This window comes from Acanthochromis polyacanthus, chromosome 17 (assembly GCF_021347895.1).
Source record: "Acanthochromis polyacanthus isolate Apoly-LR-REF ecotype Palm Island chromosome 17, KAUST_Apoly_ChrSc, whole genome shotgun sequence".
NCBI classification, from domain to species: Eukaryota; Metazoa; Chordata; class Actinopteri; family Pomacentridae; genus Acanthochromis; species Acanthochromis polyacanthus.
The window spans coordinates 27031429-27048567 of record NC_067129.1 but is presented as its reverse complement, the minus strand read 5'-3'; the positions used below and the strand labels follow the sequence as shown (position 1 = coordinate 27048567).

At 43.0% G+C, this 17139-nt stretch overlaps 1 protein-coding gene across 1 annotated transcript in view; it reads right to left on the bottom strand.

The window, feature by feature from the left end:
• Positions 1-8032: 8032 nt before the first annotated feature.
• ik (IK cytokine) overlaps positions 8033-17139 on the bottom strand; it is a 28472-nt gene continuing 19365 nt past the window's right edge. Inside the window, 11 exon segments of the mRNA XM_051937923.1 lie at positions 8033-8266; positions 9750-9784; positions 9885-9993; positions 11973-12061; positions 12144-12201; positions 14231-14318; positions 14488-14571; positions 14735-14753; positions 16300-16501; positions 16588-16604; positions 16606-16628. Of these exon segments, the coding sequence (XP_051793883.1) occupies positions 8239-8266; positions 9750-9784; positions 9885-9993; positions 11973-12061; positions 12144-12201; positions 14231-14318; positions 14488-14571; positions 14735-14753; positions 16300-16501; positions 16588-16604; positions 16606-16628 (752 nt within the window). The 3' untranslated portion in view covers positions 8033-8238.

Below are 17139 nucleotides of genomic sequence, written 5' to 3'. Positions count from 1 at the left end.
AAAGTGCAAGAACAAGATAATAAATATTGCACATAATAACAATTACACAGTAGTGTTCTACAGTCTGATGGCAGTGGGGATGAAGGACCTGCGGTAGCGCTCCTTCTTGCACTGAGGGTGTCTGAGTCTCGTGCTAAAGGAGCTGCTCAGCTCCACTACAGTCCGGTGCAGTGGGTGGGAGCTGTTGTCCATGATGGATGAGAGCTTGGTCAACATCCTCCTCTCACCCACATCCATCACAGAGTCCAGTGGGCAGCCCAGGACAGAGCTGGCCCTCTTGATGCCACATAAATAAAACTGACCTGAAATCAACAGAAACTGATAAAGATCTGATCTGTCTGCAGATCAGTAATCCAGGTCTGAGTGTATATATAGAAGATTGATCCGGATCGTTGGAGGCAGACTTGAGGATGTTCAGTTTTTATTTTTCAGCTTCATGCTGCTTCAGAAAGATAAGGAGGACAAACTGAGTTTAAACTTCATCAGAATGTGAGATTCTAAAAACAGAAACAGTGGAACCTGGCCTTTGATGTTCGTCCAGCTGAAGCTGCTGGTGGGCGGAGCTGTGAGACCTCGTTAACATCTCGTTAGTGAAGCTGTCCGTCAGCACACACACACACACACACACACACATGGTAATTAACAGACACTCGTCGATGGTAATTAGCGGATTAAAACGTCCAGTTGTCCAAACACTTTAACGTAAACAACAACAACAACAAACAAAGAGCTCGATCTCTTAATGAGCTGCTGCGTCTTAACGAGCTTAACGACTCATGGAGCCCTAACGAGATCAACACTCAGTACAAACCTACTGAAACACACTAACACAGAGAAACACCAACACAAAGAAACACAAACACAAACACAAAGAAACACACGAAAAACAAAGAAACACAAACACAAAGAAACACAAACACAAACACAAAAAAACACACCAACACAAAAACACAAACACAAAAAAATACACAAACACAAAGAAACACAGCAACACAGACTGCCTGCAGGTTAATTCAGCTGAATTCTGGAAACAAACAACACTTTGATTTGTTTTGTGTCTAAAATCTGAACTTTGATCCAGTTTGTAAAATTAAAGTCAGAAAATGAGATCAGACGAAGTTTTGCTGCTGCAGGATCAAAACTTCCTCTGAAACTGGAAACCAGTAAAACCAGTGAAAACACACAACAACCATCAGACATCAGCAGAAGAAGCAGGTGGTTCCAGGCGTTCCTCTGCTCAGCTGGAGGATCCCCAGGCGTTCCCAGGCCAGATGAGATACATAATCTAAGCAGACATGCTGGAAGATGACCAAAGGATGTCTCCAAGGACGACCAGAAGTCTGAACCTCCGGAAGGAGCAGCGTCTCCTCTGAGCGCCTCTCATGTCTGAGGATGAGTCCATCCGTCCTCCAGAGGACCCTGTAGGTGATCTGGTTGTTCTGGTCTCAGAGATCATGACCACAGATGAAGGATGGACAAAGGCTGGCTGGTAAATGGACAGCTTCACCTTCAGGCTCAGCGTCTCTTCCTCACTAAGTTCTACTACGAGACCTTCATTACACGACACCGAGTCTCCGTCCACAAACAGGACTAGACACCAGAGACCAGAGACTAGAGGCCAGAGAGACTAGAGACCAGAGAGCAGAGATTAGAGACCAGAGACTAAAGACCAGAGAGACTAGAGACCAGACAGCAGAGACCAGACACTAGAGATTAGAGACCAGAGACTAGACACTAGAAACCAGAGACTAAAGACCAGAGACCAGATACCAGAGACTAGAGATTAGAGACCAGAGACTAAAGACCAGAGACCAGATACCAGAGACTAGAGATTAGAGACCAGAGACTAAAGACCAGAGACCAGATACCAGACACTAGAGATTAGAGACCAGAGACTAAAGACAGGAGGGACTAGAGAACAGAGGCCAGAGACCAGAGACTAAAGACCAGACACCAGAGACCAGACACTGGAGATTAGAGACCACAGACTCAAGACCAGAGGGACTAGAGACCAGAGACTAGAGACCAGAGACTAGAGACTAAAGAACAGAGAACGGAGGCTAGAGACCAGAGACCAACACCCACCAGAATGAAAGGAAACACTTTGGTTGTACAAGGACCGAATGGCTCACTACATGGACCTCGGTACCCCAAAGTCCTGCAGAACCTCTCACCATTAGAACCCCTCATTAGAACCCCTCACCAGTAGAACCCTTTACTATAGATGGATTTGGAGCCAACATCACTCTTACGTCACACTCAAGTGACTACGCATGACGGCTGCAAAAAGCGTCGTGTTTACCGCGGAAAGAAGACCGAACATGTCTTGTTGTGCTGTTGGTTGCACAAATCGTTTTGATAAAAACCATAAAACGCGCACATTTTACAGAATTCCAAGTACTCGTACCCCTTTTAAGGCAAACAGGAGACGTCTATGGTTGCAAGCCATCCGAAGGACCAACTGGAACGAGCAGCAGATCAGCAATGCCAGAATATGCAATGATCACTTCATATCAGGTAGCTAACTTGGCCTTCACTAACAATAAGTATCCGCATGGCTAAGTTATAAAACCATAATCAATTATATTTTATCAAGCTTGTGGGAGCATGTTAACTATGTACAATATGCACATGTTCTCTTTGTTGACACCTGTTGCTAATGCTAACATGCTAAATGTTTGAGATGATGTAGGTTTGGTCAGTAACATCAGTCATCTGAGTGCGTTGTTTATTTTGTACAGGAGAAGCATCTGATGACATCAATAATCCTGACTTTGTCCCGTCTATCTTTTCTTATTCATCCCAGTCAGACAAGGAAGGCGATGCCAAATTGGAGCGGTAAATATTCTGATTTTCTTGTGTTGCTTCTCTGATATAACTGTATGTTAACACTTAGTGTGATCATTAGAAAAATAAATAGGAAGGTGACGTTTTAATGTATTTGAAATAACTGGTTAATGAAATAACATTACTGTACATCTCTGAATGAACCTCATGGAAACGTGAAAGTCAGATTTGAAATGATAAAGTAATCCTGTGCCTAAAAGTAGCTGCCTTCTTTGCAGTTGATTACTCTCTTCTGTGCATTTCAGATATAAGAGAAAAAGACGAAGAGATGAAGCCTCCAGAAGATGTCCACACAATGATCAATCTACACCCATTTCCCCAGCAAATGACAGTGGAATGGACCCTGATCAATCTACGCCCACTCCACCTGTGAATGACTGTGAAATGGAGCCAAATGCTGATCTTTGTAATGGTATGAACTCTGAACACTCTTCATAACCAAAACAGTATCATCATTAAGAAAAAAAAGTAAATCAAAACTATGTGCCTTTCTTTTTTGTTTTTAATGTTAATATGATCATCGTTTTAGACTGGTTACTTAATAACATTTATCAGGCTGCCCTAATTGTTTATCAAAGTCTGAATTATCTCCAGGAAGGCAATTATGAATTAGATTTGGGGAAAAAAATAGTGACATATGTTTTCTTCTTATTAATTTTACAGAAGCTACAGTCCCAAAGGCCGACCATGAGGACCTCAAACAGAAATACCACCAACTGAATATGGAGTGTGACAACTGAGAGCTGAGAATGAAGAAATCAAAGCAAAGCTCAAAAGCAGACACTTTTCTGTTGCTTCTGTCAAGTCTAAAGCAGCACAGGTGCTCTTTTCAGTTGGGTCCTGCTAGCCATAAAAGACAATGTAGAACTTTTACGTTGTGCTTTGACCCTGGAGGACCATCTGCTTGTAGTCCTCATGAAACTGAGATTGGGGCTTACCAATAAGGATGTTGCAATCAGATTTAATGTACTGGAATGTGAAATATCAAACATTTTAAGGAAGTGGCTCCCTTTTATGGCACAAACTCTGAAACCGTTAATCAAGTGGCCAAGAAAGCAAGCCTTATTAAAGAACATGCCAGAATGTTTCAAACCTAAATACCAGCGTTGCAGGTGCATAACTGATTGTACTGAAATTTTCATGAACAGACCCACAAATCTAACAGCCAGAGCCCAAACATATTCAAATTATAAGAGCCATAACAGTGAAGTGTTTGGTTGGCATGTCGCCTGCTGGAGCCGTTACATTTCTGACGTGTGTCTGACAAACAACTTACAGCTGAGTCCGGGTTTTATGACCACTTAGAAATAAATGATGAGATACTGGCAGAGCGTGGTTTCACCATAAGGGATGAGCTTGCATTGAGAGGAGCCACGCTGAGAATCCCACACTTTACCAAAGGGAAAAAGCAGCTGTCTGCTCAACAAGTGGAAACATCACGGCGTTTGTCTCATGTTAGGATACACACTGAGAGTGACTGGTGGATGGGGAACATTCAGAATTGTAACTCCTGTTGTCCCGCTCTCACAGGTTGACCTGCTGGATGACGTTGTAATCGTGTGTGCAGCATTAACAAACATTTGTAAATGTGTTGTTCCAAGTAAATGAACTACAGGATTTGTGGAGTAAACAACACTCAAGTGTGATATTGTGGCAAACACATTATTCATGAACTAACTAATGTTGGTGATATTCATGTCATTGTAAGCTTTCCTCTATGTAAACTATAAATGGTAAGTGCAGTAAATTGTAAACGATGGCCAACATTTGGAGAACAAATTTATTGACACATCATGCCTGAATGTTTTTTTTTTAATGAATTTTTATGGCATCTAACTTAACAGGTATATAACAAACAGGCACTCAGTAACCAGTGAAAAGTAAAAGTACAGGCATCAAATTAAAATTTCACTGTTTTCAATACTTTCTACTTCACCACATTTACTTTGAATATTATTAATGTGGTAAGAAAGTCTTCATAAAATGTACCTAAGTGTAAGTTCTTTGTATCTGTGCTTTTACTTTACTTTCCACCACTCCCAATAAGACTGACAGTCAGTTATTCAGATATGTTTTTATTTCTTACTGTTTTATATGTTGAACCTCAGTGCAAACTTTCAATAGTTAAACAGGAACTGGTCCTATAAATAAAGCTTGTTTAAGTGCATACTCCAGCTCTTTTCACTTACACTTACACAATACCATTGTTTCACCTTTCTTTTTACCTTTGCACATTCATAGTGGAAATGCTTATTGCACTTTGCACAGGTAATGATCTTTCCAAATCCTGGTCTGTCACAGTGAGGGCAGACCGTCGGTGCTTGTTGTTGCTGGTCCATGCTGCGTGTTAACAGCTCAGGCAGAATATTTTGTTTAAAGAACTGTTCAGTAATAGGGAGGGCTGTGGAAAGGAATGGATCATCTCTGGCAACACGAGTGATGATTAGATCTTGCTGTTTCCACATCACAAAGTCGCAGTACTGTACCTCACATACAGACATGTCAAGTTGTACTTGATGGTAGTACTTGTGGTTCTTTTTGAGACAGAATGATTGGTCTAAGCAAAAGTCTTTGGGCACTTGATCTCTACAGTTCCTCTGCCGCAGCAACCACAGTTCACCACTCCATCTGGTGATGCTCCAACACGTGGATGGTCTGGATGGACAACTGGAGTTCAACGTTAAAGTTGTGATGATGTGCTTTCATTGCCTCAGCATAACATTTTCTTACAGTGCATTCATTGTTTCTTCCCCCCTTTATTGCATTTACATAAGTCTTTGCTGTCATATTGCTTCATCTGTTTGAGTAAGTAGGTTTTAGCTGTTTCACTTTTAACAGGACAAACACGATACAGGGTGGTGCTAGTAATAATCTGAGTTTGGGCTTGTTTTTTAGTAAATGATTCAAGGTTTGCACACTTGACCTGTGTTATCTCCCTTCTAAGCCTGGAAAATATAGCCTCACTTTTTTCTAGTAATTCAGCTGAGGAGAGGCCTCTCAGATTTGCATCATACAGAGCTGCCAGTGGCTCCAATGGGTCTTCATTGTCTTTGTCTGAATCTGATGCGGTGTCTGTGTCACTGCAGTCCAGGTCAGTGAGAACAGCTGCTTTGGGTTCCAGAAGTTTCAGCTTCTTCATGTGTCACCTCTGAAATCAGACAGAAGAGAAGGTACACCCCAGTGAAACCAAACGTTACCAGAGGAGTACTACCACATCAATAATACACTATTATTTTATTATTTTGATCATAGAAATGTGATATTTTTAGCAACTATTTGAAGCCCTTCTGAAAGTTCTTCCTCCTGGTGATGGCTGCACTAATTTATGGCCATGATAAACTTCATACCTTTGACATTGTTGTTGATCTCGTGGTGTTTTCTTCTCACAGGTAGCAGTAAGCCACTTCGGTCTTTTGACACAGATTTCACTCAGTCTGGCTGCCTTTACCTCTTTTCTGGAGGCCAGAAGCCATTGGTTGGTCCCTGATGTAAAAGCCACTTCAGTCTTTCCATATCTGACCCACAACTCAACCTTAAGCATTAGAGCTGCTGTGTGCCTACAGCATGAGCCCAAACTGAGGAAGAAGAAACACAGGAACAAACAAAAACAAACTGATTAGAACAATAATAAAGAGAGAAAGCATTATGCCACTTTGCACCACTGTAGCAATGATCATACAAATGTTTTCAATAATGAAAGAGACTGAGTGACAGAGGTGGGCTGAGTAGTAAAAATACTGACTTCAGTAAGAGGAGTGGTACTTAGAAATTACTTTACTGAAGTAGAAGTAAACAGTAGCAACCTAAAATATTATTCAGAGTATAAAAAGCCCTGAAAGGAAAATTTACATTTCACATTTGTACTGTGAGTAATGAGCCTGTGATTGAGTTTACATTTTTAATTTATAAATCAGTGGGGTTAAGAAGAATGTTATGAGGAAAACAAAACATGGTATAAAATAAATAAGTAAAATGTTTTATTGTGACAATAAATAACAAAAAAATACTTATTTTGAAGATTGTGGTGCGAAGAAAAACACAAACATGACCTGCCTAATCTGTAAAATTTAGCTTTAGCCACAACATATTTATTGACAGTAAACATTTTGAAGTAAGAGTACAAACACTTCAGTGTAATATTATAGACTAGATGTAAAAAGCACCGTATGGTAAAGCAACTCTGAGTATTTTCCTCAACAATTAACTCAAGTATATAACAATTTACTAGTAGCAACTACCCAGCTCTGCTCTCAAAGTGATAAGTTAGCAGATAACGTCTGTGTTATCAGAGTATTCAGTACTACCTACCCAGCCATGCAGGTGCAGTTCACGGTTAGAATGCTGTTGTTCTTTTTGTTTACAGTCACCCACACCTTGTACATCTCTGTCCTCTTTCCTGGTCTTTGACTTGGTAGCACCTCTGTTTTCAGAGCCACAAAGTTTTCTAGGTTGTAGTCATGTAATAAAATATCCTGCACATGGCTGTCCATTACATAGCTGTATGCATCCAGTGTTTGGTAGGATTTCAGGCTTTCCTGGGAATAGAGACTCGGAGTCTCGATCAGGTAAGAATGGATGTCTGCCCACTGAAGTTTGGGCCATTTTTTTTCGTCATTTATCCAGGCAGCAGGCCGTTAAGGCGTATACCGCTTACTAATGTCAATTTAGCTGAATAACTTACTTTATCACTTGGCGATAAACTGTTGTAGTATGCTGACAACATCGCTAGCTAACATTAAAACCGCTAACGCGACTGAAAACTGTTGACAGCCGACCTGCAGCCGTGATGCGCGCGCATCCTCTCGTGTTTGTAAACAACAAATCCCTCCATTAGAACCCCTCACCATTAGAACCCATCACTATCAGACCTCACCATTAGAACCCCTCACCATTAGAACCCATCACTATCAGACCTCATCATTAGAACCCCTCACCATTAGAACCCTTTACCATTAGAACCCATCACCATTTTTCCAAGTCCACAGAACATGAGGACGAGTAGGTGGACGTTCTCCGACCTCCTCAGGAGCTCTGCTGGGTTACGAGCTGATCCAGAGTTCCACAGCCAGGACAGAACCCACACACAGGGTTCCCTGAACCAGATTTTCATTTAACAGTGACAGCAAAGATCTATTCTATTCTTTTTGTAGCCCAGTGAAACCAGTTACAAACCAGTGAGACAAACTGGGATGTGACACTTTTATTGGTGAGTTTTCAGACTGATTAATAACACGGGAGAACATCAGCTAATCAGTAACAGATAATCAATAACATGCTGCTTTACTGGTTAATTCTGAGTTTAAAGTTTCCAAACAGATTCAACACATGAAGCTGATCAGCAATCAATACTGATTATTGATCAGGAGGGAGGGAAGGAAGAACAGGAAGTCTTCAGTATTTCGGTCTCTTCACGTCGACCCTGAAAAATAAAAACACGTTTAGTTTGTTTACAGTTTGTTTACAGATTGTTTAGTTTGTTTACAGCTTGTTTAGTTTGTTTACAGTTTGTTTACAGATTGTTTAGTTTGTTTACAGCTTGTTTACAGCTTGTTTACAGCTTGTTTAGTTTGTTTACAGCTTGTTTAGTTTGTTTAGTTAATTTACAGCTTGTTTAGTTAATTTACAGCTTGTTTACAGCTTGATTAGTTTGTTTACAGCTTGTTTACAGCTTGTTTACAGCTTGTTTAGTTTGTTTACAGCTTGATTAGTTTGTTTACAGCTTGATTAGTTTGTTTACAGCTTGTTTAGTGTGTTTACAGCTTGTTTAGTTTGTTTACAGCTTGTTTAGTGTGTTTACAGCTTGTTTACAGCTTGTTTAGTTTGTTTACAGCTTGTTTACAGCTTTAGTTTGTTTACAGCTTGTGTAGTTTATTTACAGCTTGTTTACAGCTTGTTTAGTTTGTTTACAGCTTGTTTACAGCTTTAGTTTGTTTACAGCTTGTGTAGTTTGTTTACAGCTTGTTTAGTTTGTTTACAGCTTGTTTACAGCTTGTTTAGTTTGTTTACAGCTTGTTTAGTTTGTTTACAGTTTGTTTACAGCTTGATTAGTTTGTTTACAGCTTGTTTACAGCTTGTTTAGTTTGTTTACAGCTTGATTAGTTTGTTTACAGCTTGTTTACAGCTTGTTTAGTTTGTTTACAGCTTGTTTAGTTTGTTTACAGCTTGTTTACAGCTTTAGTTTGTTTACAGCTTGTGTAGTTTGTTTACAGCTTGTTTACAGCTTGTTTAGTTTGCTTACAGCTTGTTTACAGCTTGTGTAGTTTGTTTACAGCTTGTTTACAGCTTGTTTAGTTTGTTTACAGCTTGTTTACAGCTTGTTTAGTTTGTTTACAGCTTGTTTAGTTTGTTTAGTTAATTTACAGCTTTAGTTTGTTTACAGTTTGTTTACAGCTTGATTAGTTTGTTTACAGCTTGTTTACAGCTTGTTTAGTTTGTTTACAGCTTGATTAGTTTGTTTACAGCTTGATTACAGCTTGTTTAGTTTGTTTACAGCTTGTTTAGTTTGTTTACAGCTTGTTAAGTTTGTTTACATATTGTTTACAGCTTGTTTAGTTTGTTTACAGCTTGTTTAGTTTGTTTACAGCTTGATTAGTTTGTTTAGTTTCTTTACAGATTGTTTACAGCTTGTTTAGTTTGTTTACAGCTTGTTTAGTTTGTTTACAGATTGTTTACAGCTTGTTTAGTTTGTTTACAGATTGTTTACAGCTTGATTAGTTCTACAGTGTTGTGCATTTACCATTTATCGTTTGTTTATTGTTGATTATTTACTGTTTACTCCATTTACAGTTTAACATTTAGTTTGTTTACCATTTCCAGTGTGTTTGTTTACAGTTCAAGCTGTTTGTTTATTGTTTACTGTTTACTCAGCATCAGTCTAATGAGGTAATAAAAGGAACATTCACCCGTCAGCCTCCATCTTCTTCCTCTTCTCGATGATCTGAAACAGACGACACACAGCTCTGTTTATGTTGTGTTTCTGTCATCTGTGTTATTGATTGTGTTGTGTTGTGTTTATGTTGTTCATGTTTGTGTCTCACAGCGCTGATCTTCTTCCACTGCCGGTCCAGCTCTGCCTTCTCATTGGTCTCTTTGAAGCGTCGAGTCTTTCTGCCCTCAGACATCTTTATACCGTACTGGAAGGCAGCTCTGAGGACACACAACAAAACAACACAATAACACACAACAAAACAACAACAACACAATAACACACAAGAACACAATAACACACAACAACAACACAATAACACACAACAAAACAACAACACACAACAAAACAACACAATAACACACAACAAAACCACAACACAACAACAACAACACAATAACACAACAACAACAACAAAATAACACAACTACAACAACACAATAACACACAACAAAACAACAACACAACAAAACAACACAATAACACACAACACACAACAAAACACAACAACAACACAATAACACAACAACAACACAGTCACACGATAACACAACTACAACAACAACAACACAATAACACACAACAAAACAACAACAACACAATAATACAACAACAACAACACAGTAACACACAACAAAACAACATGATAACACAACAAAACAACAACACAATAACACAACAACAACAAAACAACACAGTAACACAATAACACAACAACAACACAATAACACACAACAAAACAACAACACAACAAAAACACAATAACACAACAACAACAACGAAACAACAACACAATTACACAACTACAACAACACAATAACACAACTACAACAACACAATAACACACAACAAAACAACACCATGACACAACACAACAACAACACAACAACAACACAACACAATAACACAACTACTACAACAACACAATAACACAACAACAACAAAACAACACAGTAACACAACACAACAACAACACAATAACACACAACAAAACAACAACACAACAAAAACACAATAACACAACAACAACAACGAAACAACAACACAATTACACAACTACAACACAATAACACAACTACAACACAATAACAGACAACAAAACAACACCATGACACAACACAACAACAACAACAACACAACAACACAACAACAACAAAACAACACAATAACACAACTACAACAACAACACAATAACACAACAACAACAAAACAACACAGTAACACAATAACACAACAAAACAATAACACACACCAAAACAACAACACAATAACACACAACAAAACAACAACACAATAACACAACAACAACAACGAAACAACAACACAATAATACAACTACAATACAACACATAACAAAACAACAACACAACAACAACACAATAACACAACAACAACAACACAATAACACACAACAAAACAACAACACAACACACAACAAAACAACACAATAACACACAACAAAACAAATACACAGCAACACAACACACAACAAAACAACAAAATAACACAATAACACAACACAGTAACAATAACACAACTACAACAACAACACAATAACACACAACAAAACAACACAACACAACAAAACAATAACACACAACAAAACAACACAGTAACACAACAACAACAACACAATAACACACACCAAAACAACACAATAACACACAACAAAACAACAACACAATAACACACAACAAAACAACACAACACACAACAACAACAAGACCACAGTAACACAACACAACACACAACAAAAACAATACAATAACACACAACAAAACAACAACACAATAACACACAACAACAGCAAATCAACAACACAGTAACACAATAACACACAACAAAACAACAACACAATAACACAACAACAACACAATAACACAACACAGTAACACAATAACACAACTACAACAACACAATAACAACAATAACAACACAGTAACACAATAACACACAACAACAAAACAACAATACAGTAACACAATAACACAACTACAACAACACAACTACAACAACACAATAACACACAACAATAAAACAACTACAACACAATAACACACTACAAAACAACAACAACACAATAACACAACACAATAACACACAACAACAACACAATAACAACAACACAGTAACACAACAAAACAACACAATAACACACAAAAACAACACAGTAACACACAGTATGATGAGGTGGACCTACTTGGGCAGGGCCTCCTTGTTGTTCATGTAATCAGAGTACTCCTCCTGAGTATCAAAGTCCCAGCGGCCCAGAGGACCCTTCTTATTACCCTGACAGACACACACAGGTACAAAGTGTTAGCAGGTCAGGGTTCACATCACATCAGTGGTGCATGCTGGGAGCTGTAGTCACCTGATCCATCTTACTGTAGTCCACTTCCTCATCACTGTCCACGGCCAGGTCATCCATCCTGAACACACACATTAGTACACAATACTACATGATAATACACACTAACACACAATAATACACATTAACCCTTTAGGCGCCACAGTTTTTTCAATAAAATACTCAGTTTTATCTCCCTTTTTCAGGAGGTTGTAATGTGAAAATGATTAGGGACGAAGGCAAACTGTAAATGAGAAAAATCATCAGTATGATCCATAGTTTGTGATGGAGTAAACTCACTCATCTAATTTGCATATTATGACATCACCAGGCTGCAGACACATGGATCACATAACTTCACAGATGTTTATCGATGAAGATGGCGTTGTTGGAGTGCTTCAGTGTGTGCCATCTTTCACCCTAAGGCTCCACACTGACTGACCTGAACTTCAGGACAGCAAGGAAAGCTCCTTGAGTGGACCACTGATGACTGAAAAACATGGAATAATCATACTGATTATGGGATGCACTTTTAACAGTCTATCATGACCTGGCAGAGCCCTCTTCATCATATTTACTTACATTATCATTATTTACATTATTATTTAGTGCATGAAAGAAATGATGACCTCCAATCTGTTTGTAGACATCAGTGTACCAGAGCCAGGTGTGGAAGCTGGCCAAAACCCTTCCCAATAAAGACGTTTCCACAAGCCCCATGCACAAATGAAGGGACATGACAGCTTTCATTGCATGGACAGTAACATCGTAGCTTTAGTTCTTCCCTCTCTAACAACTGGAGGGCATTTCTGTTTGGTTCACTTGTCATGAGGCTCCAGGATTCACCATCCAAAAACAGAGAGAGGAAATCAATGGGCTCAGAATGTGTCAGATCCCCGTCTCCACGATACCAACAGGCTCATCACAATGTCTGGTCCACCTATGAAACTCTTCCTCATCAAACAAACCCAGCCATCATCATCGTCATTTACGGTGGGGCCCTAAACGCCTCTGCAGCCTCCACCGTTATTATCAGTTCATTTTCTCCCACGTCTGATGCTTTGTCTGAGGTTTTTTCTATCCTTGTTACCCCCTCACCATTAGCAGTGTTTTGACCACCCTTGCCACATCCCTTCCTGCCACCCCCCACCCCCCACCATGTCCCCTCCTACCACCCCACCACCGCATCTCACATTTCCACGAAAAAAAAGTCACTACAGATCCCATCCAGACTTACGGAGCGGAATATAAATGGAAATGTTTCTTCACTGTCATACTAAAATAAACCACAGCATTTAGCCTCTAGTACAAAAACATATTTTGGGTGTTTTATACTCACTTTTTGGTCTCTTCCACAACGTTATTCCTCTCTCCTACAACGTTGATTACAATTACATGGAAACTGGGAAATATGCAAATTAGGCGATGACGTCATTTAGCGACTTCTAGCGACTTCTAGGACATCCAACAGCGACTTTCCTTACTGAGGAGTTGGCAACACTGCGCGGCGCTCAGAGACGAAAACAAGAATGGTGAATGCTCAAAGATCACATTTACCTACGAATATTTCAGCCAGAGACCGGGCAAAGCAGGACCCAGATTTACTGCACGGAAGTGGGGGGAACTTTTTTGCATCCTGTGCAACATCGTTCTGGAGCACTGAAGAAAATGAACCGTGTTGCAGCACTTCTCCACGACGAAGCACAGCAAAAGGTTTGCTGAACACAAAGGACTCAAACAACAACTTAGTGGTTGCCTAGTAACAGGATGTAGAAGAATCACCTTTTTTCCCAGTTCTTACATATTTCGCATCTTTTTGCATATTTCACAAATATTCGCATACTTTGCAACTTTCCACAATTTCCCCGCATAAAATGTCATAAAAACCTGCATATTTATTCACATGATCAAGGATTTTAGCCCGCGTTTTTCTGGAGGGTCTAATATGTGCAGCTATGGCTTGTTATGTTCTGCAATGTTTCACCTTTGGCGCTTAAAGGGTTAACACACGTTAACACACAATAACACACATAAATACACACAAACGAAGATCAGAAACACAGAATACAACAACTGTATTGGTGGTGTGTAGTAGTAGTTGTGTATCTTACGTAGCAGGATAACACTCTGCGTAGGAGTTGGATCCTCCAAAGAAATCTCCCAGCTGCTCCTTACTGGAATCTCTCCTCTGAGACCCAGTTTATACTGGTTAAGGACCAGTACTGATACACAGTAGTACTACAGGAACACACAGTAGTACTGCAATAATACACAGTACTACTACACTGTGATGCAGTAAAAGCACGCACTGCCTCATACGTGAAGCCCCGCCCCCTGCTAGTAGTGACCAATAGGAATGAAGGATATGGCTCCTGGCTCTGCCATTGGCTGCCTGCTGCTCCTGCAAACTTCTCATTGATCATCTTGATCTGCTCTCTGACTGACCCAGGACCTGATAGATTATTGATGAGATATTATTGATCAGACGCGACTGATCAGTTAGTATTGATCAGATGTTATTGATCAGTTAGTATAAATCAATTGTAATTGATCAGATGCTACTGATCAGTTAGTATTGATCAGTTTCATTCTGATAAACAGATGAAGACATTTACCTGAATCCACCTCCAACACCTGAAAACACACAGAGAGGAACAGTCAGCAACACGACACACCTGTCTCTGTCTCCCCCTCCATCTCCCCCTCCGTCTCTGTCTCCCCCTCCATCTCCCCTCCGTCTCGGTCTCCCCCACGGTCTCCCCATCTCCCCCTCGTCTCCCCCTCGGTCTCCCCATCTCCCCCTCGGTCTCCCCATCTCCCCCTCGGTCTCCCCATCTCCCCCTCCGTCTCCCCCTCGGTCTCCCCATCTCCCCTCCGTCTCCCCCTCGGTCTCCCCCATCTCCCCCTCCGTCTCCCCCTCGTCTCCCCATCTCCCCCTCGGTCTCCCCATCTCCCCCTCGGTCTCCCCCTCGGTCTCCCCGTCTCCCCTCCGTCTCCCCCTCGGTCTCCCCGTCTCCCCCTCGGTCTCCCCCTCGGTCTCCCCCTCGGTCTCCCCGTCTCCCCCTCCGTCTCCCCTCCGTCTCCCCGTCTCCCCTCCGTCTACCCGTCTCCCCCTCCCCCCTCCATCTACCCGTCTCCCCCTCCGTCTACCCGTCTCCCCCTCCGTCTACCCGTCTCCCCCTCCGTCTCCCCTCCCCCCCTCCGTCTCCCCGTCTCCCCCTCCGTCTACCCGTCTCCCCTCCCCCCTCCGTCTACCCGTCTCCCCCTCCGTCTACCCGTCTCCCCCTCCCCCCTCCGTCGACCCGTCTCCCCCTCCGTCTACCCGTCTCCCCCTCCCCCCCTCCGTCTACCCGTCTCCCCCTCCCCCCCCTCCGTCGACCCGTCTCCCCCTCCGTCTCCCCCTCCCCCTCCGTCTCCCCGTCTCCCCCTCCGTCTCCCCGTCTCCCCCTCCGTCTCCCCTCCGTCTACCCGTCTCCCCCTCCGTCGACCCGTCTCCCCCTCCGTCTACCCGTCTCCCCCTCCCCCCCTCCGTCGACCCGTCTCCCCCTCCGTCGACCCCGTCTCCCCCTCCGTCTACCCGTCTCCCCCTCCGTCTCCCCTCCGTCTACCCGTCTCCCCCTCCCCCCCCTCCGTCGACCCGTCTCCCCCTCCGTCGACCCTTCTCCCCCTCAGTCTCCCCCTCCGTCTACCCTTCTCCCCCTCCGTCTACCCGTCTCCCCCTCCGTCTACCCGTCTCCCCCTCCGTCTCCCCCTCCCCCCCTCCGTCTACCCGTTCCCCCTCCGTCGACCGTCTCCCCCTCAGTCTCCCCTCCGTCTACCCGTCTCCCCTCCGTCTACCCGTCTCCCCCTCCCCCCCTCCGTCTACCCGTCTCCCCCTCCGTCTACCCGTCTCCCCTCCCCCCCTCCGTCGACCCGTCTCCCCCCTCAGTCTCCCCTTCCGTCTACCCGTCTCCCCCTCCGTCTACCCGTCTCCCCCTCCGTCTACCCGTCTCCCCCTCCCCCCCTCCGTCTACCCGTCTCCCCCTCCGTCTACCCGTCTCCCCCTCCCCCCTCCGTCTACCCGTCTCCCCCTCCGTCTACCCGTCTCCCCCTCCGTCGACCCGTCTCCCCCTCAGTCTCCCCTCCGTCTACCCTTCTCCCCCTCCGTCTACCCTTCTCCCCCTCCGTCTACCCGTCTCACCTGGTGTTCGTCTCCTCGTGGTTTCTCGAAGTAACTGTGTCTGCGGCTCTTAGCCTCGTCCTCTCGGTCTCCCCCTCGGTCTCCCCCCTCGGTCTCCCCTCGGTCTCCCCCTCGGTCTCCCCCTCGGTCCCGGTGTCGGTCTTTGTCTCGTGTCGGTCTGGAGGCGTTGGATGGGATGTAGTCTCCGATGTCGTCGAAGATGCTGAAACACCAACAGAAAAAGTCTGTGCTTTCTGTCTGAGGTGAAGCTGTTTGTTGTTGTTGTTGTTGTTGTTGTTGTTTACTGACCTCAGATCAGCCTCAGGAAGCCCGTTTATCATCCAGCTTACCTGAAACACACAATAACACACACACAGACAGCAGCAGAAACAGCTGAGATGAATCCAACAGAACTCTAACTGCATGAAGATTACTGGTCAGGATATTCAGGCTTCTAACTGATGATCAGATGTTCTGATGCCCCTCCTACCCGCACAGGTGACCACTGCACAGGTAATCCTCATGAGGTTCTACCAGTAAACTAAACGCAGAATAAGACCCAACCGTAGAAAGAACGTGACCCGGACCGACCGGTTCCACACATGTCTGTCTGTCTGACTGGTTCCACACCTGTCTGTCTGTCTGACCGGTTCCACACCTGTCTGTCTGTCTGACCGGTTCCACACCTGTCTGTCTGCCTGACCGGTTCCACACTCTGTCTGTCTGCCTGACCGGTTCCACACTGTCTGTCTGCCTGACCGGTTCCACACCTGTCTGTCTGTCTGACCGGTTCCACACCTGTCTGTCTGTCTGATCGGTTCCACACCTGTCTGTCTGCCTGACCGGTTCCACACCTGTCTG